This window comes from Zea mays, chromosome 2 (genome assembly GCF_902167145.1).
Source record: "Zea mays cultivar B73 chromosome 2, Zm-B73-REFERENCE-NAM-5.0, whole genome shotgun sequence".
NCBI classification, from domain to species: Eukaryota; Viridiplantae; Streptophyta; class Magnoliopsida; order Poales; family Poaceae; genus Zea; species Zea mays.
Window position 1 is genome coordinate 169568286 of NC_050097.1, and position 22019 is coordinate 169590304.

Consider the following 22019-nt stretch of genomic DNA (forward strand, 5'->3'; position numbering starts at 1 on the left):
GTCAGGGAGTACGCGATGAGAAGATGTTGGAAAAGTTGGCCACGCATGACGTGGAGACTGTCACCACACTCTTTGCTCTGGCCGACAAGTGCGCCAGGGCCGCCGAGGGCCGAGCATGGCACTCGGCTCCACACACCGAGGTCGCCCAGACAGGTGGCTCGGGTGCCGTCCCCCGGGACGGTAAAAAGAAAAAGAAGGGTCGCGTCCACGAGAAGCCACAGTCCACCGCTCTAGTCATCGTAGCTGCGACTGGGGGCCAGGGCGACCACAACAAACGCCCACAGCCGCAGAGGGGTAACAGTGGCTCATGCCCTGTACAACCCAACAGTCGCCATAGCGCCACGGAGTGTCGCGAGATCATTGAGCTCGCGAAGCATGTCAGCGGGCGGCGCGAGAAGTCTTCCAAGGACGGCCCCCACCTCGTCGCCGACCTGGCAAGGAAAGGGTCGTAGACGATGAGGTGGCCACAGCTGAACGGGGCCTCGGGTATCAGTCACCCGAGGCGGACCTGAAGGATGTTTTCGTCGGAGGCTCTGTCTCTGGTGGCGACAACTAGACAGACCGCCAGGGGGACCCCATACTCCCTGGTCTATAGGGCTGAAGCCCGCCTTCCCCCGGAAACCCTTATGGACTCACCACGAGTCCAGTCTTTTGATAAGTCTATGCAAGAGAGGCCACAGCACAAGGACGTGGACTCCTTCGACGATCGCAGATAGCAGGTAGCGACCTGAAATGCACGCTGCAACCAGGCGCCCAGGCGCCACTAACGGTTCGTGCATAGTAGGGAACCCAGGGTCAGGACCTAGCCCTATGGCAAGTACTGAACCAAGAAGGGTTCCGCAAGCGCTCCCCCCAGCTGGGAGGAACCCTTCAAGGTGACGGAAATATGCCGACCTGGGGGTAACTACCTTGCTACAGCTGGAGTACCTCTACCTAACCCCTAGAGCACCTCTATAAGTTCTATCCATAGAAGCAAGTCTGAGGGGTTGAGTTTCTCTCCCTTTTGTAACTAGGTAGTGCATACGTGTACGCCAGCCCGGTGAGGTCCGCCCTCATAAGCCCGGCCTGTTGGCCTGCACCCATGCATGTCAAGTTATAAAGAGAAGACTTACCCCCTCAGATGTACTCCTATTACAGTTTTATCCTCCTGCCTCCATGGCTTTATCCTGCAGGTTCCGGATATTATTTTTTATCTAACCCACCCGTGCAGTTCCCATCTGTTCTGGCATGATGACATCCGAATTGAGTAGTCAGGCCTACAGTTTAGGACCCCTCTACGGAAGCAGGGGGTCCGGTAGCCTGGGGGGCGGTTCTAGAGAACGGGAGCTCGTTCCATGGAGTGGTCCGGAGCAGTGTAGCCACTTAGCCTGGTTCCGTACCCAAAGCCTACACACTCCACCACTCTGTGATGGGCACCCTAGTATTTGGAGCTATAGTCCTGTGGGTCCGACAACCTGGGGTCCGGCTCTAGAGAATGGATACTCGTCTCCTGGGGTGGTCCGGAGCCGTGTAGCCGCTTAGCCTGGTCCCGTACCGTAAGCCTGCACGCTCCACCACTCTGCGACGGGTGTCCTAGTATTTGGAACCACGGTCCAGGGGGTCCAGACCCACAACTTGGCTTCCCAGACTAAAACCTGTAGGTCCCGTGCATGTATCAAAGGATGGCTAATGTCAGACGATGGGTCCTATGGGTGTGTTACTAACGCTCCCTAGCCGAAGTTGTGTTCAGGTCCAGGTCCCAGTCGAGGCTGCCTCCTGGGGCCATTCCCAACTCTTTTAGGTATGCTGGTATCTAGTCTCGACACGTCGAGCCTACATCCCAGGGGGGCCAGGTACCAAGGAGGAGTCGGCAATGCCACACACAACAAGGACAAATAGTATGCAGATAAGTGCTAATACTGCTCGATAAATAGTACTCAAAAGTACCTTACAAAAACAAAATTATTACATCCGCCTTCAAGCGGGGCCCTAGCTTTATGTCTACAGGTATGGCCTACTCGGCATCAGTAGGGCCGCGCTGGAAGTGCACGGCCGCCATCTCCACGGCGTACGACGTCTTGTATGACCTCCTGGGTTGGAGGCGGCACCGAAGCCATCAAAGCCAAAGAGATGGAGTCACAGCCCAGCTTGCTTCCCGCCTTCACAAGGCTGGTGAACATCGTTTCCTCCGAATGTTGGAGGAAGAAGCGGGAAGAAGCGTCGCCCCCACAGACATCTTGCGAAGGTAGGTGATGATGGCCGCCTGAAGGATGAAGCAGGGCGTGAAGTGCTGAGGTTGGAGGCCGAGCTCCTCCAGCAGCAGCACGAAGAAAAACGAGATCGGCAACGCCAACCCGCTGGGGAAGTTGGAAACGAAGAGCACAAACTCTCCGGCGGCGAGGTCGTCGTGAGGAGAGGCACCAACACAGATCCTTCCGGCGAACGCCGGCGTACCCCATCCGAGCAGGTTGCGCACCAAGTTGAGTGCCACCTCGGGTTGGAGACGCTCGGGAGGATCTAGCAAGGTCATGGCAGCTACAGCGGCAGAAGAGCGCGGAGAACTCAAGAGCGAAAGGGCGCTGCGAGTGATGAGAATGGCTACCGCACTCGGGGGAGTCCCCTTTTTAAAGAGAGATTCCCCCAACTGACGCCCCAAAGCGCCGCAGAAGACCTCGCCCGATGCGCGCCAAGGTGACCCAGTCTCTGACACGGGGGCTCGGGCCCACGAGTCATACTCTTCGGGCGTCGGCCTCCGTGTGCGAAGAAGGCAAACCGCCACGTGAGGAGCACGCCACCGCCTGCGGTAGTGCACCTCTTCACCTCCGTCGAAAGCAGCGGACCAGTCTCTGACATGGGGGCTCGGGCCCATGAGTCATACTCTTTGGGTGTCGGCCTCCGTGTGCGGAGAAGGCGAACCACCGCGTGAGGAGCACGCCACCGCCTACGGTAGTGCGCCTCTTCACCTCTGCCGAAAGCAGCGGACCAGTCTCTGACACGGGGGCCCGGGCCCACGAGTCATACTCTTCGGGCGTCGGCCTCCATGTGCGAAGAAGGTGAACCACCGCATGAAGTGCACGCCACCGCCTGCGGTAGCGCGCCTTTTCACCTCCGCCGAAACCAACAGCCCAGTCTCTGACGCGGGGGCCCGGGCCCACGAGTCATCCTCCTTGGGCGCCGGTTCCAGGGTGCAGAGAAGTCAAACCGCCGCTCGCGCCAGTACCGTGCCTCCTCGAGGCCGCCGTAGAAGACAGAGAAGGTGAATTTTCAAAACCAATGCAGCGGCATCGAGGCACACCGTGCATGGCCCAGCAAAGCCATCAAGTGCGGAGACCACGAGTCAGTCAGCCGCGAAGACAGGTGTGGCAGATGACGTGACCAAAGACGGACTAGCAGTGATTCCGACAGCAAGCGCACGAAAGCAGCGCGCCAATCACCGGTCAAGCTTTGGCCCCACCTACATGCTCGTATCCTCCCCTGAGGCGGGCCCGGGGGCCACTGTCGGTACCCTGAATCAGGGGTATCCCTTACTACAGTATGAAGACACGGTGCTCGCGCGGTTATCTCTAGTCGCGCGGTGAACAGCACCCGACCCCTCCACGTGGCGCGGCTCCGGGGCCGCCACGTGGCCAGAGGAGATGATATACTCCAAGGTGGCGACAGTGGGTCCAGACCCCCACGGGAAAGTGTCGGACCCCTGGATGCACAGCCCGGACCTCCGGGCGAGGTTTAATACCTCCATAGGTGCAAACCAGACCCCTGGGACGGGCCCCGGACCCCTCAGGAGGGGTCCGGGCTACTCACAGTGGGGTCCCAGGATTCCATGGCTAAGAATACCCAGGCCTTAATCAAGGCCAGGCGGGGGTCCGGTGCTGACACGTGTCCGGACCATACCGCGAGCGCTCCCACTCCCCGCTCAGGCGGAGACCCGATGCTGCCACGTGGCCTACTACCCGTGACGTAAGCCAGCGGGCGGAGCCAGACGTAAGGCCTCTGGGCCGCGCATTTATTGTGGAGGAGGCGCGCCGCCTGTCAAGCTGGCAGGTGATGTGCCGCCTCAGCATTAAATACGCCATGTCTACTCCATTGACAAGCGATGTGCTGCCTCAGCATTTAATGTGCCCTGTCCACTCTGCTGACGGGCGGCGGCTAGGCCATCCTGTAGGCGGCGTGCCCGTCCGCTCCGGTGACGAGCAGTACGCCCGTGATGCGGCATACACTGTGCTCATCATCACTCGTTCGTTGCCAGTGAAGCTTCCGCTGCACACCGATACTACGCAGGCTGCGGATATCAGGGCGCAAGGAGAATGCACTGGCGACCAGCATTAGTTGCTACAAGTATTACATCTGTTATGTCCCTGGGCCCGCATGTCGGGGCTCAGCACCCTTGTACGTGCCCCCTTCTGCTATAAAAGGGAAGGCATGCAACGTTACAGGGGCTCCCTCAAGCTCACTTAGACTTAGACTCAGCTCAGGCTCACAAGTTCATACAAGATTTCAAGCTCAATACATCACACAGTGGAGTAGGGTATTACGCTCCAGCGGCCCGAACCACTCTAAACCCTTGTGTGTTCTTGTGTTCGGTCATCGCTTAGCAAGACAGGCAAAACGCTTAGGTCCCTCCTCATCTTAGGAGTTAGGATTTAATTCGGGTGCATTTCGCCACCCGGCCGGAGATTTCCTCTCCGACAGTGTTAATATCGTGCCTTTGTTTGAAAAGTTTGCTGGTCCTGAGTGTAGTTAAAGCATCTCCAACAGTTCCCAAATAATACTTCCAAAATAATAGTTTAGGGGGTAAAGGTGAAAAAACTCAGTTAAACGGCTCCTTGTATATGCTCCCATTTTTGGGTGCCTCGAAACCCAAAGTATGGTGGTATAGATTTGGAGCCAAACCACCGTCGCTCAATCTAGCTTTTTTCTGTTTCCAACACCACATGTGGCCACCACAAAGGCTGCTCACGGTCGTACATGCACCTCCCACCAATGATGCTCTTTTTTGTGACACGGAGGACGAAGACAGTCGCTTGACGAAAACAAAAACGAATCAGTAACTTTCGTAGCCACTAGCGGGTAGTTGATTTCGTGGACTTAGAAAGAGATTAGAAAACTTTGGACCATCGATTGTCTTGACTACAAAATTTTTAGGACATATTTAGTTTCGATTAGTCTTAGGACTAAACTTTAGTCCCTATTTGTTTGGTTCCAAGGACTAAATAAATTCTAAAGTCATTAAAAACATTATCCAAAGACTCAAATGTCCTTGCAATACACTAATGTGGACTTTTAGTCTCTTGTAGCACCTATGTGAAGGACTAAAGACTAAATTATTTTAGTATATATTTTAGTCCTAATGTTTGGCAAAAAAATGGACTAAATAGGACTAAAAACTAGAGACTAATCTTTAGTCCCTCTAACCAAACACCGCATTAGTCGATCTTATAGGCATCAAGCAGGCAACAGAAAAAGAAAATTGAGCAGTTGTATTTGACGAGCACCAGCGAAAGAAAAGGTCAACTGGCTAGATGGGCTGAGGTATATTTAAGGAATTGTTGGAGTTGGATATGTTCTTAGCCTTTTCAACTTTTAAGAGGAACCGGATGCAGTTGGAGATGCTCAATTCATATCTTAAAACAATGTCTTATCTTAAAATATAGTGTTCAACTTATAAAAAAACAACTCTATTTTAAAATTTATCAAAAATATATATAGAGCACTCCATGAAGTAACCTAAATATGCTACAACCTAACCTAGTGTCCACTTTGTTTTCTACATCATTCTCACACTTTTCTTTTCTAATAATGTAATTCACCTCAAAAATACATGATTTAACACAGTTTATTTTTAGTGCCCTAAACACTTTTCTACATCATTCTCACACTTCTCTTTTCTAATAATGTAATTCACCTCAAAAATACATGATTTAACACAGTTTATTTTTAGTGCCCTAAACACTTTGAATGATGTATGCTCTTGGAAGGTCTTGACTTCAAGGAAAATTTGTAGTAGCTGTTGGAAAGTTTTGTGGTGCTTTATTTAGACACTCATGAGTCATGACCATAGTATTAAACCATGTTTCGCTTCGAAATTTCCAGCTGAAACGATTTATGTCATGCGTTTCCCTCTGTTTTCTAGCTGATTAAATTGGCGGTGGAGAAAATTATGGAACGTTTCCCTCTACTGCAGCACAACAGCAACAAAAAGGAAGAGCCACAATACGACATGACACCATATAGTAATAATATTACTAGACTTCTGAAACGATTTATGTCATGCTGAAGACCCTGAACAGGAACACACGAGTTACGACTGAAAAACGTTGCAGCAGCCTATGCAGCTACAAAAGCTTTGAAACTTCGTCTTGTTGACGCAAACCATGCAAGGAACCGATTTGGCAAGCTTCAGTTCTTGATCTTCTTCTTTGCCCTCAGCTGAAAATGGGAGAAACAAGGGAGACATTAAGAGTCAAGCAAAACAAATAAACCATCGACTGTGATTTTTCAACTGTTCACATCATAATTAGATACTCTCTCTGATCTTTTGTATTTGTCGCGGTTTAATTCAAAAATGAACTAGCTGACGACAGAATACTAAATTTCTAATTACAAGGCATTAAAGCTTTGTTGAGGTAAAAATTATAGAATTATGACATCAAATATAAATACTAAAAAATTCTAGTTGTACCTAGTATCACAAAAGTTATTATTTTACTATATCTAATTGGTCGGCTTGATTCTCCAAAGTAACTAACTTGACAAATATACCGAGTAGAAAACCAGATGATGCTCCAAACATTATGAATTTGTGACATTTGCTAGGACTCAAGGGAAAAGTCAAGAGCTACATGCCTAAAGCTGACTCGCACCATCTTGCTTATATACAAATCTAAAAAAAAATATGACAATTTGTTACTGTAAGCCACTACAAACAAGAATCTAGCACAAGAGCAATGTTTACCTGGTTGCTGTGGCCACACTTCTTCTTGCGGCAGTTAACAGCCCTGGGGTGCAGCCGTGCATAGCACCTGGATCAAATAAAGGACTTAGATTACCCTAGGTTCATAATGATTATAAGATTTTCCAGATGCAAATTTAATAGTATTTAAGAAACTATCCATGGAAAAAAATCAAACACACAGCAATGAGAAAAAACAAGAACCAGGAAACTTGAAGTGGTATAAAGGCAGGATGATTGGCAGGTCAGACAAATATATGGCTCATAAGTAATGCTTACTTCCCACATTTACTTGATTCAGTGTGTTTGGTTGAGGCTTCTAAAGAAGCTATTGTGAGCTATGGCTATGAAAAAAATGATGTGGGCTGCGGGCTGTGAAAAAGTTATAAACTATTTGGTTCAAACACTAAAATCTACTTCCTGTCTCTACCTAAAAGTGAAAAGCTCTATTTTCACCATTTCAAATGCAGAAAGCCAAAAGCAGGGTTCAACGTCGTACTCCTTTGGTTGAACACCACCCACTTGTTATTACACATAAAACAGTTCTTTTTTCCTTCTCGCAAGTTCATCTTCCCGTCGCTCGCCACTTGCTGCTCCAACAAAGCCTGCATCTGCTCCCGCTCCTGACAGCCCTCTCCCTCCCTGACACTGACCCTGGAAGTGACGATACCCTCCCCTCTCCAACCTGCCACTCCAGCTCCCACTCCATGGCCGCGCGAGCAGGGGCCATGCCCTCCATGACCCTCCCAGTCCCAAGCTAGCCATGCTGACCACACCCAGCTGGCCGCTTGCTCTGGCAATTATTTTCTTTTTTATAGGAGGAAGAAAAGACTTCACACAACTATTTGATTCATCATTCCTTGCCACTTCTTTACGAAAACACAGCATCAGCAGTGCACCAATATTCATCAATGGGTTACTTATAAAAGGTTAGCAGAATGCAGACGAACACTGTTGTGGACTGGCAGGTCAGACAGAATGTATGCCTCAAAAGTTAAGCTCATAAGATAGCTTCGCACATCTAATTGGTTCATCACTCCTGCCAACCAGATGCACTGAATGCAATTGAAACAAAGACCACTTCTTTATGAAAACACAGCATCAGCAGTGCACCAATATTCAACAATGGGTTACTTATAAAAGGTTAGCCGAATGCAGACGAACACTGTTGTGGACTGGCAGGTCAGACAGAATGTATGCCTCAAAAGTTAAGCTCATAAGATAGCTTCGCACATCTAATTGGTTCATCACTCCTGCCAACCAGATGCACTGAATGCAATTGAAACAAAGACCACTTCTTCATGAAAACACAGCAGCAGCAGTGCACCAATATTCAACAATGGGTTACTTATAAAAGGTTAGCAGAATGCAGACGAACACTGATGTGGACTGGCAGGTCAGACAGAATGTATGCCTCAAAAGTTAAGCTCACAAGATAGCTTCGCACATCTAATTGGTTCATCACTCCTGCCAACCAGATGCACTGAATGCAATTGAAACAAAGACCGCTTCTTTATGAAAACACAGCATCAGCAGTGCACCAATATTCAACAATGGGTTACTTATAAAAGGTTAGCAGAATGCAGACGAACAATGTTGTGGACTGGCAGGTCAGACAGAATGTATGCCTCAAAAGTTAAGCCCATAAGATAGCTTCGCACATCTAATTGGTTCATCACTCCTGCTAACCAGATGCACTGAATGCAATTGAAACAAAGACCACTTCTTCATGAAAACACAGCAGCAGCAGTGCACCAATATTCAATAATGGGTTACTTATAAAAGGTTAGCAGAATGCAGACGAACACTGTTGTGGACTGGCAGGTCAGACAGAATGTATGCCTCAAAAGTTACGCTCATAAGATAGCTTCGCACATCTAATTGGTTCATCACTCCTGCCAACCCAATGCACTGAATGCAATTGAAACAAAGATAGTGGATTGTCACAAGTGGACACAAACTGATTGCTATGAAACAAAGATAATGGGTAGTCACAAGTGAACGCAAAGGAATGGGAAATGTCCCACCCGTGAAAATCAACTGCTGGAGTGGACTAGGCAGATGACAAAGTATGGGTGGGTGTCAATCTCTGGAGCCATGGGTGAACCCAATGCCACACATATAGGTCGGCGAGTCAATAACCCACAGCTCCACTGTAGTGGCAGCACGACGACTGCACATCCTACCACAATTACAACGGAACGCATGGATACAAAAATGTTCCATGTAGGTATCCTAGCGTAATCACAAGTCGAAAAAATGAATATATTCACCACAAACAATTTTTACTGGTTCGCGGTGGAGAAAAGAGCTCACTTGCGGCAGATCATCTTGTCCTGGTTGTACTTGCGGGCGAGCGCCTGGAGGGAAGGTTCAATGATGCCACCGCGAAGGCGAAGAACAAGGTGAAGGGTGGACTCCTTCTGGATGTTGTAGTCGGCCAAGGTGCGGCCGTCTTCGAGCTGCTTCCCCGCGAAGATTAGTCGCTGCTGGTCCGGCGGGATACCTGCACGCGTCAAGGTACAGGAATCAGCCATAGCCTGACAGGGGAAACGGGGTAAAAATGAACTCAGAAATGGATGCGTACAATACTCTACCTTCCTTGTCCTGGATCTTGGCCTTGACATTGTCGATTGTATCGCTGCTCTCGACCTCGAGGGTGATGGTCTTTCCCGTCAGGGTCTTCACGAAGATCTGCATCTTGACGTACCCGCCCCTTCTCTGAAGCTCACCGGACCAAGCTTTAGCGTCGGCTGCTCGTCGGCTTCGTACACAGAAGGGCAGGGTGAGCAAGGCAAAGGCGGCGGCCACCTGCTTTTATAGCACGCCAGGAAGTCTAGGGTTTTAATTGGGCTGGGCTTTTTCTGCTTGACCCCCGCATGAAGCCATGAAGGCTCCCAGGATTCTCAATGGGCCGGACCTTTTATATTCTACTCCAGATTATTTGGCGCCCCTTCACCCTTGTTAGCAAATTTCGCGCAAATGGAAATGTTGTCAAACTGAAATCATTCTATTAAATCAGGTTTGCATCTTATTAATTATTCTTATGGGTTGTTTCGTCTAGTGGTAGGATTCTTGCTTTTGGTTCAAAGGCCGTAAGTTCAATTCTGACAACATCCCATTACAAGTCACTAGGCCTGTTTTTCTATATAGGCAATTAATGTTTTTTAAGACTCTAGGATTTTCATTGGGCCGAGCATTTTCACGGTATTTTTTAGAGTATTTGAAACTTCACACCAACCTAAAGTTTTTTTCTATGACTAGCATTGCACATGTATACTAAATATTATGGTTTGAAATACTTTGTTTCCAAACACTTATAGCTAAGACTGATGTAAAAAATATTATGGTTGTGTTATGACATCTTAAAACCGTAATATTTCAAAACCATGATTTTGAAATACCTTGTTTCCAAACACGCCCTAATTTTGAATGTTGTGTGGTCTAAGGGCATGTACAACCTAGAGCCTCTTGCTCGCTTTTTCAAGTAGAAGAGACGGCTAAGAAAATGCATCATACAACCCTAAGCCACTAGAACATTAATGCAGTTAAGAGACAATATGTATAGAAAGTTGTGAAAAGACGGGCTCTTCGTGAAAAGCCTATCTCTTGACTTTTTTGTAGTTAACTCCCTAAAGACACCTTAAGAAACCCCTCAGTTAATGGGGTTGTACAAGCCATAAGTACCCCATGTTGGCTACTAAATTTTAAATTGAATTATAGTCTACATTTACAAAATGTTAGTTAGGTGTTAGAGCATCTCCAACTGTACCTAGTGTCCTATATTAAATATAGGGATCAACTCGTATAAAACAACTCCAACAGTGTCATATTTTACTTATTTTTATCAAAAATATAGACACTCCATAAAGTGGTCCAAATATACTACACCCGAAATCATTGCTCTACCCTTGTTTTCTACATCATTATCAATATCTTCTTTCATAATAATGTAGTTTACTACATAAAACCCATGATTTAGGGCTTAACTATTAGAGCACAATTTGTTTTTAGTGTCCTAAACACTTTAAACCGTGTAATATTTTAATTTTTTAGCACTATTTTGAGTCACCTTGTTGGAGATGCTCTTAGTCTAGTGATAACATCCACGCTTTGGGTGGGGTACAAGAGGTCCTAAGTTTGGTTACAAGAGGTCGTGAGTTTGGTTCTCACAACACCCAGCTCGGTGGACATGTGAAAGATTTGATTATTGAAGCCAAGAGATTACTCGAAGCCTGACCTGGTAGCCTCGGGCGGGGACTTCATAGAAAGAGTTATCGTGTTCTGCCTCATAGCCATCGTTGTGAACTAGACTCTTGTGGACGTCCTTGGCCTGGTGTAGATGATGTCGATCTAACTCGGTATTCTGATCTCTTCCATGATGAAGAGTATGAGCCCTATTGGACTGAGTTGGTTGTCGAGTCCCCTCTGAAAGTCGCCTAGAGGGGGGTGAATAGGGCGAATCTGAAATTTATAAACTTAAGCACAACTACAAGCCGGGTTAGCGTTAGAGATAAAAACGAGTCTGAGAGAGAGGGCGCAAAACAAATCGTGAGCAAATAAAGAGCGAGACACGATGATTTGTTTTACCGAGGTTCGGTTCTTGCAAACCTACTCCCCGTTGAGGTGGTCACAAAGACCGAGTCTCTTTCAACCCTTTCCCTCTCTCAAACGGTCACCTAGACCGAGTGAGCTTCTCTTCTCAATCAAACGGAACACAAAGTTCCCGCAAGGACCACCACATAATTGGTGTCTCTTGCCTTGGTTACAATTGAGTATGATCACAAGAAGAATGAGAAAGAAAAGAAGCGATCCAAGCGCAAGAGCTCAAAAGAACACAAATATCACTCTCTTACTAGTCACTATTGATTGGAGTTGTCTTTGGACTTGGGAGAGGATTTGATCTCTTTGGAGTGTCTAGAATTGAATGCTATAACTCTTGTAATATGTTGAAGGTGGAAAATTAGGATTCCATTGAATGTGGGGTGGTTGGGGTATTTATAGCCCCAACCACCAAAAATGGTCGTTGGAAGGCTGCTGTCGCATGGCGCACCGGACAGTCCGGTGCGCCACCGGACACTATCCGTGCGCCAGCCACGTCAGCAGACCGTTGGGGTTCGACCGTTGGAGCTCTGACTTGTGGGGTCTCTGGGCTGTCCGGTGCGCCAACTGTGCGTGCTCTATCCTCTGCGCGCGGAGGCGCGCATTAAATGCGTTGCAGTCGACCGTTGCGCACGAAGTAGCCGTTGCTCCGCTGGCACACCGGACAGTCCGGTGAATTGTAGCGGAGCGCCCTCTGATTTTCCCGAAGGTAGCGAGTTCAGCGTCGAGTGCCCTGGTGCACCGGACACTGTCCGGCGCGCCAGACCAGGGTGCCTTTTGGGGTGTCTTTTGCTCTCTTTGCTTGACCCCTTTCTTGGTCTTTTTATTGGCTTATTGTGAACCTTTGGCACCTGTAGAACTTATAGACTAGAGCAAACTAGTTAGTTCCATTTATTTGTGTTGGGCAATTCAACCACCAAAATCAATTAGGAAAAAGATGTAAGCCTAATTCCCTTTCAATCTCCCCCTTTTTGGTGATTGATGCCAACACGAACCAAAGCAAATATAACAGTGCATAATTGAACTAGTTTGCATAATTGTAAGTGTAAAGGTTACTTAGAATTGAGCCAATATAAATTCTCATAAGATATGCAAGGATTGTTTCTTTATATTTTCATCATTTTGGACCACGCTTGCACCACATGTTTTGTTTTTGCAAATCCTTTTGTAAATTGTTTTCAAAGTCCTTTTGCAAATAGTCAAAGGTAAATGAATAAGATTTTGAGAAGCATTGTCAAGATTTGAAATTTTCTCCCCCTGTTTCAAATGCTTTTTCTTTGACTTAAACAAAAACTCCCCCTCAATAAATCCTCCTCTTAGTGTTCAAGAGGGTTTTAAGATACCAATTTTGAAAATGCTACTTTCTCCCCCTTTTGAATAAGATATCAATTGAAAAATTCATTATTGCAAAACCTTTTCTTAGCATTAAATTTTGAAAATTGGTGGTGGTGCGGTCCTTTTGCTTTGGGCTAATACTTTCTCCCCCTTTGGCATGAATCGCCAAAAACGGATACTCGAGTGAAATATAAGCATATTTTACTACTTTCTCCTACTTTTGGCGAACATAATATGAGTGAAGATTATACCAAAGTTGGAGAGTTGCTCGGAGCGACGGCGAAGGATAAGTTATGGAGTGGAGTGGAAGCCTTTGTCTTCGCCGAAGACTCCAATTCCCTATCAATATACCTATGACTTGGTTTGAAATATACTTGAAAACACATTAGTCATAGCATATAAAAGAGACATGATCAAAGGTATATTTATGAGCTATGTGTGCAAAACATCAAAAGAAATTCCTAGAATCAAGAATATTTAGCTCATGCCTAAGTTTGTTAAAAGTTTGTTCATCTAGTGGCTTGGTAAAGATATCGGCTAATTGTTCTTTAGTGTTAATGTAAGCAATCTCGATATCCCCTTTTTGTTGGTGATCCCTTAAGAAATGATACAGAATGGCTATGTGTTTAGTGCGGCTATGTTCAACGGGATTATCCGCTATACGGATGGCACTCTCATTATCACATAGAAGAGGAATTTTGGTTAATTTGTAACCATAGTCCCTAAGGGTTTGCCTCATCCAAAGCAATTGCGCGCAACAATGACCTGCGGCAATATACTCAGCTTCGGCGGTAGAAAGAGCCACGGAATTTTGCTTCTTTGAAGCCCAAGACACCAAGGATCTTCCCAAGAACTGGCAAGTCCCTGATGTGCTCTTTCTATTAATCTTACACCCCGCCCAATCGGCATCCGAATAACCAATTAAATCAAATATGGATCCCCGAGGGTACCAAAGTCCAAACTTAGGAGTATAAACTAAATATCTCAAGATTCGTTTTACGGCCGTAAGGTGAGCTTCCTTAGGGTCGGCTTGGAATCTTGCACACATGCATACGGAAAGCATAATATCCGGTCGAGATGCACATAAATAGAGTAAGGAGCCTATCATCGACCGGTATACCTTTTGATCGACGAATTTACCTCCCGTGTCGAGGTCGAGATGCCCATTGGTTTCCATGGGTGTCTTGATGGGCTTGGCATCCTTCATCCCAAACTTATTTAGAATGTCTTGAATATACTTCGTTTGGCTAATGAAGGTGCCCTCTTGGAGTTGCTTCACTTGAAATCCCAAGAAGTACTTCAACTCCCCCATCATAGACATCTCGAATTTCTGTGTCATGATCCTACTAAATTCCTCACAAGTAAATTCGTTAGTAGACCCAAATATAATATCATCAACATAAATTTGGCATACAAACAAATCATTGTTAAGAGTTTTAGTAAATAAAGTAGGATCGACCTTTCCGACTTTGAAACCATTAGTGATAAGGAAATCTCTTAGCCATTCATACCATGCTCTTGGGGCTTGCTTGAGCCCATAAAGCGCCTTAGAGAGTTTATATACGTGATTAGGGTACTCACTATCTTCAAAGCCGGGAGGTTGCTCAACATAGACCTCTTCCTTGATTGGTCCATTGAGGAAGGCACTCTTCACGTCCATTTGGTAAAGCTTTGACCTGTGAATACCCCTTGGCCACAAGTCGGGCTTTGTTCCTTGTCACCACACCATGCTCATCTTGCTTCTTGCGGAAGACCCACTTGGTTCCTACAACATTTTGGTTAGGACGTGGAACTAAATGTCATACCTCATTCCTAGTGAAATTGTTGAGCTCCTCTTGCATCGCCACCACCCAATCCGAATCTTGTAGTGCTTCCTCTACCCTGTGTGGCTCAATAGAGGAAACAAACGAGTAATGTTCAAAAAAATGAGCAACACGAGATCGAGTAGTTACCCCCTTTTGAATATCGTCGAGGATGGTGTTCACGGGGTGATCTCGTTGGATTGCTTGGTGGACTCTTGGGTGTGGCGGCCTTGGAACTTGTTCATCTTCCTCATCTTGATCATGGGCATCTCCCCCTTGATCATTGCTCTCCTCTTGAGGTGGCTCAACTCCTAGATCTTCTCCTTCATCATTTTGAGCCTCATCCTCATCTTGAGTTGGTGGAGATGCTTGCATTAAGGAAGATGGCTGATCTTGTGCATGTGGTGGCTCTTCGGATTCCTTAGGACACACGTCCCCAATGGACATGTTCCTTAGCGCGACGCACGGAGCCTCTTCATCACATATCTCATCAAGATCAACTTGCTCTACATGAGAGCCATTAGTCTCATCAAACACAATGTGACAAGAAACTTCAACTTGTCCGGAGGACTTGTTAAAGACTCTATATGCCCTTGTGTTTGAATCATATCCTAGTAAAAAGCCTTCTACAGTCTTAGGAGCAAATTTAGATTTTCTACCTCTTTTAACAAGAATAAAACATTTGCTACCAAAGACTCTAAAATATGAAACATTGGGCTTTTTACCGGTTAGGAGCTCATAAGATGTCTTCTTGAGGATTCGATGTAGATACAACCGGTTGATGGCGTAGCAAGCGGTGTTGACCGCCTCAGCCCAAAACCGATCCGAAGTCTTGTACTCATCAAGCATGGTTCTTGCCATGTCCAATAGAGTTCGATTCTTCCTCTCCACTACACCATTTTGTTGTGGGGTGTAGGGAGAAGAGAACTCATGCTTGATGCCCTCCTCCTCAAGGAAGCCTTCGATTTGAGAATTCTTGAACTCCATCCCGTTGTCGCTTCTAATCTTTTTGATCCTTAAGCCGAACTCATTTTGAGCCCGTCTCAAGAATCCCTTTAAGGTCTCTTGGGTATGAGATTTTTCCTCCAAAAAGAACACCCAAGTGAAGCGAGAATAATCATCCACAATAACTAGACAGTACTTACTCCCGCCGATGCTTATGTAAGCGATCGGGCCGAATAGGTCCATGTGTAGGAGCTCGAGTGGCCTGTCAGTCGTCATAATGTTCTTGTGTGGATGATGAGTACCAACTTGCTTCCCTGCCTGACATGCGCTACAAATCCTGTCTTTCTCAAAATGAACATTTGTTAGTCCTAAAATGTGTTCTCCCTTTAGAAGCTTGTGAAGATTCTTCATTCCAACATGTGCTAGTCGACGATGCCAGAGCCAGCCCATGTTAGTCTTAGCAATTAAGCAAGTGTCGAGTTCAGTTCTATCAAAATATACCAAGTAAAGCTGACCCTCTAACACTCCCTTAAAGGCTATTGAATCATCACTTCTTCTAAAGACAGTAACACCTATATCTGTAAAAAGACAGTTGTAGCCCATTTTGCATAATTGAGAAACGGAAAGCAAATTGTAATCTAAAGAATCTACAAGAAAAACATTGGAAATTGAGTGGTCAGGAGATATAGCAATTTTACCCAATCCTTTGACCAAACCTTGATTTCCATCCCCGAATGTGATAGCTCGTTGGGGATCTTGGTTTTTCTCATAGGAGGAGAACATCTTCTTCTCCCCTATCACGTGGTTTGTGCATCCGCTGTCGATGATCCAACTTGAGCCCCCGGATGCATAAACCTACAAAACAAGTTTAGTTCTTGATTTTAGGTACCCAAATGGTTTTGGGTCCTTTGACATTAGATACAAGAACTTTGGGTACCCAAACACAAGTCTTTGATCCCTTGTGTTTGCCCCCAACATACTTGGCAACTATCTTGCCGAATTTGTTAGTTAACACATAAGATGCATCAAAAGTTTTAAATGAAATGTCATGATCATTTGATGCAGTTGGAGTTTTCTTTTTAGGCAATTTTGCACGGGTTGATTGCCTAGAACTAGATGTCTCACCCTTATACATAAAAGCATGATTAGGGCCAGAGTGAGACTTCCTAGAATGAATTCTCCTAATTTTGCTCTCGGGATAACCGTCAGGGTACAAAATGTAACCCTCGTTATCCTGAGCCATGGGAGCCTTTCCCTTAACAAAGTTAGACAATCTTTTAGGAGGGGCATTAAGTTTGACATTGTCTCCCTTTTGGAAGCCAATGCCATCCTTGATGCTAGGGCGTCTCCCACTATAGAGCATGCTTCTAGCAAATTTAAACTTTTCATTTTCTAAGTCATGCTTGGCAATTTTAGCATCTAATTTTGCTATATGATCATTTTGTTGTTTAATTAAAGCCATATGATCATGAATAGCATCAATGTTAATATCTCTACATCTAGTGCAAATAGTAACATGCTCAATGATAGATGTAGAGGGTTTGCAAGAATTAAGTTCAACAATCTTAGCACGCAGAATATCATTATTATCTCTAAGATTGGGAATTGAAGCATCACAAACATTTGATTCAACCTTAGCAATTAAACTAGCATTCTCATTTCTAAGGTTGGTAATAATATCATGGCATGTGCTTAGCTCACTAGATAATTTTTCACATTTTTCTACTTCTAGAGCATAAGCATCCTTAACCTTAACATGCTTCTTATTTTCCTTAATTAGGAAGTCCTCTTGAGAGTCCAAGAGATCATCCTTCTCATGAATAGCACTAATTAGTTCATTTAGTTTTTCCTTTTGTTGCATGTTTAGGTTGGCAAAAAGGGTACGCAAATTATCCTCCTCATCACTAGCATTATCTTCATCACTAGAGGATGCATATTTAGTGGAGGATTTTGATTTTACCTTCTTCTTTTTGTCATCCTTTGCCATGAGGCACTTGTGGCCGACGTTGGGGAAGAGGAGCCCTTTGGTGACGGCGATGTTGGCGGCGTCCTCGTCGGATGAGGAGTCGGAGGAGCTCTCGTCGGAGTCCCACTCGCAGCACACATGGGCATCGCCGCCCTTCTTCTTGTAATACCTTCTCTTTTCTCTCCTCTTGTCCTTCTTGTCGTCGCCCCTGTCACTATCACTAGATAGAGGACATTTAGCAATGAAATGACCGGGCTTACCACATTTGTAGCACACCTTCTTGGAACGAGACTTGTAATCTTTCCCCTTCCTTTGTTTGAGGATTTGGCGGAAGCTCTTGATGATGAGCGTCATTTCCTCATTGTCGAGCTTAGAGGCGTCGATGGGTTGTCTACTTGATGTAGACTCCTCTTTCTTCTCCTCTGTCGCCTTAAATGCGACCGGTTGTGCTTCGGGCGTGGAGGGGTCGTCGTGCTCGATAATTTTCTTTGAGCCTTTGATCATCAACTCAAAGCTCACAAAGTTTCCTATTACTTCCTCGGGAGTCATTAGTGTATATCTAGGATTACCACGAATTAATTGAACTTGCGTAGGGTTAAGGAACACAAGTGATCTAAGAATAACCTTAACCATTTCATGGTCATCCCATTTTTTGCTCCTGAGGTTGCGCACTTGGTTCACCAAGGTCTTGAGCCGGTTGTACATATCTTGTGTCTCCTCCCCTTGGCGAAGCTGGAAGCGACCGAGCTCCCCCTCGATCGTCTCCTGCTTGGTGATCTTGGTCACCTCGTCTCCTTCGTGCGCGGTCTTTAGCACGTCCCAAATTTCCTTTGCGCTCTTCAACCCTTGCACCTTATTATACTGCTCTCGACTTAGAGAGGCGAGGAGTATAGTTATGGCTTGAGAGTTGAAGTGTTGGATTTGTTCGACCTCCTCCGAGTCGTAATCCTTGTCTCCCTTCTTTGGTACCTGCACTCCATACTCAACAATATCCCATATGCTTTTGTGGAGTGAGGTTAGGTGATGCCTCATTTTATCACTCCACATAGAATAATCTTCACCTTCAAACATAGGTGGTTTGCCTAATGGAACGAAGAGTAATGGAGTGCGTCTAGAAATGCGAGGATAGCGAAGGGGCATCTTACTATACTTCTTGCGCTCATGGCGCTTTGAAGTGGTGGAGGCCGATTCCGAGCCGGAGGTGGAGGGTGACGAAGAGTCGGTCTCGTAGTAGACCACCTTCCTCATCATCTTCTTCTTGTCACCCATCCGATGGGACTTGATGGAGGAAGATGATTCCTCCTTGTGCTTGTGGGCGGACTCCCTTGAGTGTGTTCTTCCCGAGCTTGCGGTCTTGTCACCGGTCCCGATATCCCTCATGGCGGATGCTCCCGACATCACTTCGAGCGGTTAGGCTCTAATGAAGCACCGGCCTCTGATACCAATTGAAAGTCACCTAGAGGGGGGTGAATAGGTTGAATCTGAAATTTATAAACTTAAGCACAACTACAAGCCGGGTTAGCGTTAGAGATAAAAACGAGTCTGAGAGAGAGGGCACAAAACAAATCGTGAGCAAATAAAGAGCGAGACATGATGATTTGTTTTACCGAGGTTTGGTTCTTGCAAACCTACTCCCCGTTGAGGTGGTCACAAAGACCGGGTCTCTTTCAACCCTTTCCCTCTCTCAAACGGTCACCTAGACTGAGTGAGCTTCTCTTCTCAATCAAACGGAACACAAAGTTCCCGCAGGGACCACCACACAATTGGTGTCTCTTGCCTTGGTTACAATTGAGTATGATCACAAGAAGAATGAGAAAGAAAATAAGCGATCCAAGCGCAAGAGCTCAAAAGAACACAAATATCACTCTCTTACTAGTCACTATTGATTGGAGTTGTCTTTGGGCTTGGGAGAGGATTTGATCTCTTTGGAGTGTCTAGAATTGAATGCTATAGATCTTGTAATGTGTTGAAGGTGGGAAACTTGGATTCCATTGAATGTGGGGTGGTTGGGGTATTTATAGCCCCAACCACCAAAAATGGTCGTTGGAAGGCTGCTGTCGTATGGCGCACCGGACAGTCCGGTGCGCCACCGGACACTGTCCGGTGCGCCAGCCACGTCAGCAGACCGTTGGGGTTCGACCGTTGGAGCTCTGACTTGTGGGGCCTCTGGGCTGTCCGGTGGTGCACCGGACAGGTCCTGTAGACTGTCCGGTGCGCCAACTGCGTGTGCTCTGTCCTCTGCGCATGCAGGCGCGCATTAAATGCGTTGCAGTCGACCGTTGCGCACGAAGTAGTCGTTGCTCCGCTGGCACACCGTACAGTCCGGTGTGACACCGGACACTGTCCGGTGCTTCACCGGACAGTCCGGTGAATTATAGCGGAGCGCCCTCTAATTTTCCCGAAGGTAGCGAGTTCAGCGTCGAGTGCCCTGGTGCACCAGACACTGTCCGGTGGCACACCGGACAGTCCGGTGCGCCAGACCAGGGTGCCTTTTGGGATGTCTTTTGCTCTCTTTGCTTGACCCCTTTCTTAGTCTTTTTATTGGCTTATTGTGAACCTTTGGCACCTGTAGAACTTATAGACTAAAGCAAACTAGTTAGTTCCATTTATTTGTGTTGGGCAATTCAACCACCAAGATCAATTAGGAAAAAGATGTAAGCCTAATTCCCTTTCACCCTCTCGACAAGGTGAGGAGAGATGTCCCTGGACTTGCCTTGCGATGGCTCTGGCTCTCGTGAGTGTGTCCTGGCTCATTCTAGGTTGGACCAACATGGGTCTGATTGGTTGTCTTCCCAACCAAGCTTGCATGACTCTAACTAGCCAGGCTCTCGATAGCCATGCTAGACCTATACAAATAGAGCACGATTGGTTGCTTGTTTTCTGTCGGCCATGCTAAAGAGAGATTGTGTTTGGTTATTTGTGTGGATGCGCTTGTCAATATTGTGTAGCTGGCTGCCCGTGGGCTCCATGTCTCTACCCTGTACCAGGCGAGCCAGGCACGAAAGCCCTTTTGCATTCATGAAACCAGGTCTGCTCACTCCACCGAACATCCAAATGCGACAATCTGCATCAGTCTCGCCTGGTTGGGATTTCGTACAACCAACCAATCGCCCCCCATATGACTCGATCATATCATGAGTTGGTGTCAAAACCCCAAGAACATCTAAGCACACTATCGCATATGGCATCATATTCGGTCTGTTTGGTTGGCTTCTCCTCGTAGCCTGGCTGCATGAGACAGGCCGACGAAAGCCTGGCTCCATAGATGCGACCAATTTGCCCGCGCCTGCAGAGCCTAGCCCAGGGTGCTTTAAGTTTCATGCGGGTCTGAATCCACATCTGCACGCAGGTAACCAAACACACACCTTGCACACGTAGAGCCTGGTTGACAACAACCAAACACTAGCTCATTGCATCCCGCGCTGCAAGCACCATCAAATACAGGCAACCAAACACATGGATTATGTATCTTTTGTCGGTCATCACGAGCCTACGCGATGTCCTAAGGGAGTAGTGGAGAATCATGTCAAATAGGAGCTTAATTGTCATGATGTTCTGCATTAGCATGGCGTAGACATATTGGCTTTGGAAGTCGACCATTTGAATCTGGTCATGAATATCCCGGCCACTTCGGTGCAGCTCTTCTTAGCGCCTCCATCTTTTTGTCATCGGGTCATCGCTATCACTATCATGGTCAAAGGACTAACCATCCTGATTTTTGAAGTATTCCATGAAAACGAATCAATCTCTTAAGTAGAAGGGGTCTGAGTCCAAGTATTGCAAATTGGTGTTGAGGCAGAATTCGAGTTGAACTGTAGATTGTATCTGCAAAAGCTTAGATGAAGGATGCCAAAGTTGCTAGTTTTTCTAGGGCAAGCCCGAGATTCCCAAGCTCATCGATGACAAATCTAAAGGTTCTAAAGAAGATTTCTTCTTCTTGTGCAAAGCACATGGCTACCATCAGTTCTACTTTGATCAACACGAAAGCACATGGTTGCCATCAATTCTACTTTAATCAACGCAATATCTCCTACCTGGCACACTAATTATTGATGGATATTCGATAGTGAATTTATATGGTGGATCGTGAGATTGAAAATCAAATGTAAGTACACATGAGACTCAAGGATTTAGATAAATTTGAGCTCTCAGTACAAGATAAACTCTATGGCATGTGTGTTGGTGGTTATTGCTTGAGATATGATGATAACCCCTATTGGGGTTTCTCGTCCCTTCTTTTATAGTCCAAGGAGGGGGTAGTTACATGAAGGTTATCTGGTCTCCTACCACATAAGAATACATATTAGCCTAACCGAGCCTAATCGAGACTCTTCTCTATCTTTATGTCCATGTTTCTCTTATCATCAGGACTCTACCACATTACATGGATATTGACCTTCTCTACTTATTTGATAAGATCATGCATCTTTACCTTTCTCAC

At 46.3% G+C, this 22019-nt stretch overlaps 1 protein-coding gene and 5 non-coding genes across 6 annotated transcripts; all 6 read right to left on the bottom strand.

Moving 5' to 3' along the window:
• Nucleotides 1-6134: 6134 nt before the first annotated feature.
• On the bottom strand, nt 6135-9829 carry LOC103647262 (ubiquitin-60S ribosomal protein L40-1). Its single transcript, XM_008671814.4, has 4 exons — nt 9526-9829; nt 9245-9434; nt 6932-6998; nt 6135-6405 (listed from the first exon to the last, which is right to left on the bottom strand). The coding sequence occupies exons 1-4, from the start codon at nt 9626-9628 to the stop codon at nt 6376-6378; spliced, it is 390 nt and encodes a 129-aa protein (XP_008670036.1). The 5' UTR covers nt 9629-9829; the 3' UTR covers nt 6135-6375.
• On the bottom strand, nt 7888-7976 carry LOC111591047 (small nucleolar RNA Z266). Its single transcript, XR_004856810.1, has one exon. It is a non-coding gene; the product is annotated as a small nucleolar RNA Z266 (small nucleolar RNA).
• Nucleotides 8102-8190, bottom strand: LOC111591048 (small nucleolar RNA Z266). Its single transcript, XR_004856811.1, has one exon. It is a non-coding gene; the product is annotated as a small nucleolar RNA Z266 (small nucleolar RNA).
• Nucleotides 8316-8404, bottom strand: LOC111591049 (small nucleolar RNA Z266). Its single transcript, XR_004856812.1, has one exon. It is a non-coding gene; the product is annotated as a small nucleolar RNA Z266 (small nucleolar RNA).
• On the bottom strand, nt 8530-8618 carry LOC111591051 (small nucleolar RNA Z266). The gene has a single exon (XR_004856814.1). It is a non-coding gene; the product is annotated as a small nucleolar RNA Z266 (small nucleolar RNA).
• LOC111591050 (small nucleolar RNA Z266) lies at nt 8744-8832 on the bottom strand. Its single transcript, XR_004856813.1, has one exon. It is a non-coding gene; the product is annotated as a small nucleolar RNA Z266 (small nucleolar RNA).
• Nucleotides 9830-22019: the final 12190 nt, after the last annotated feature.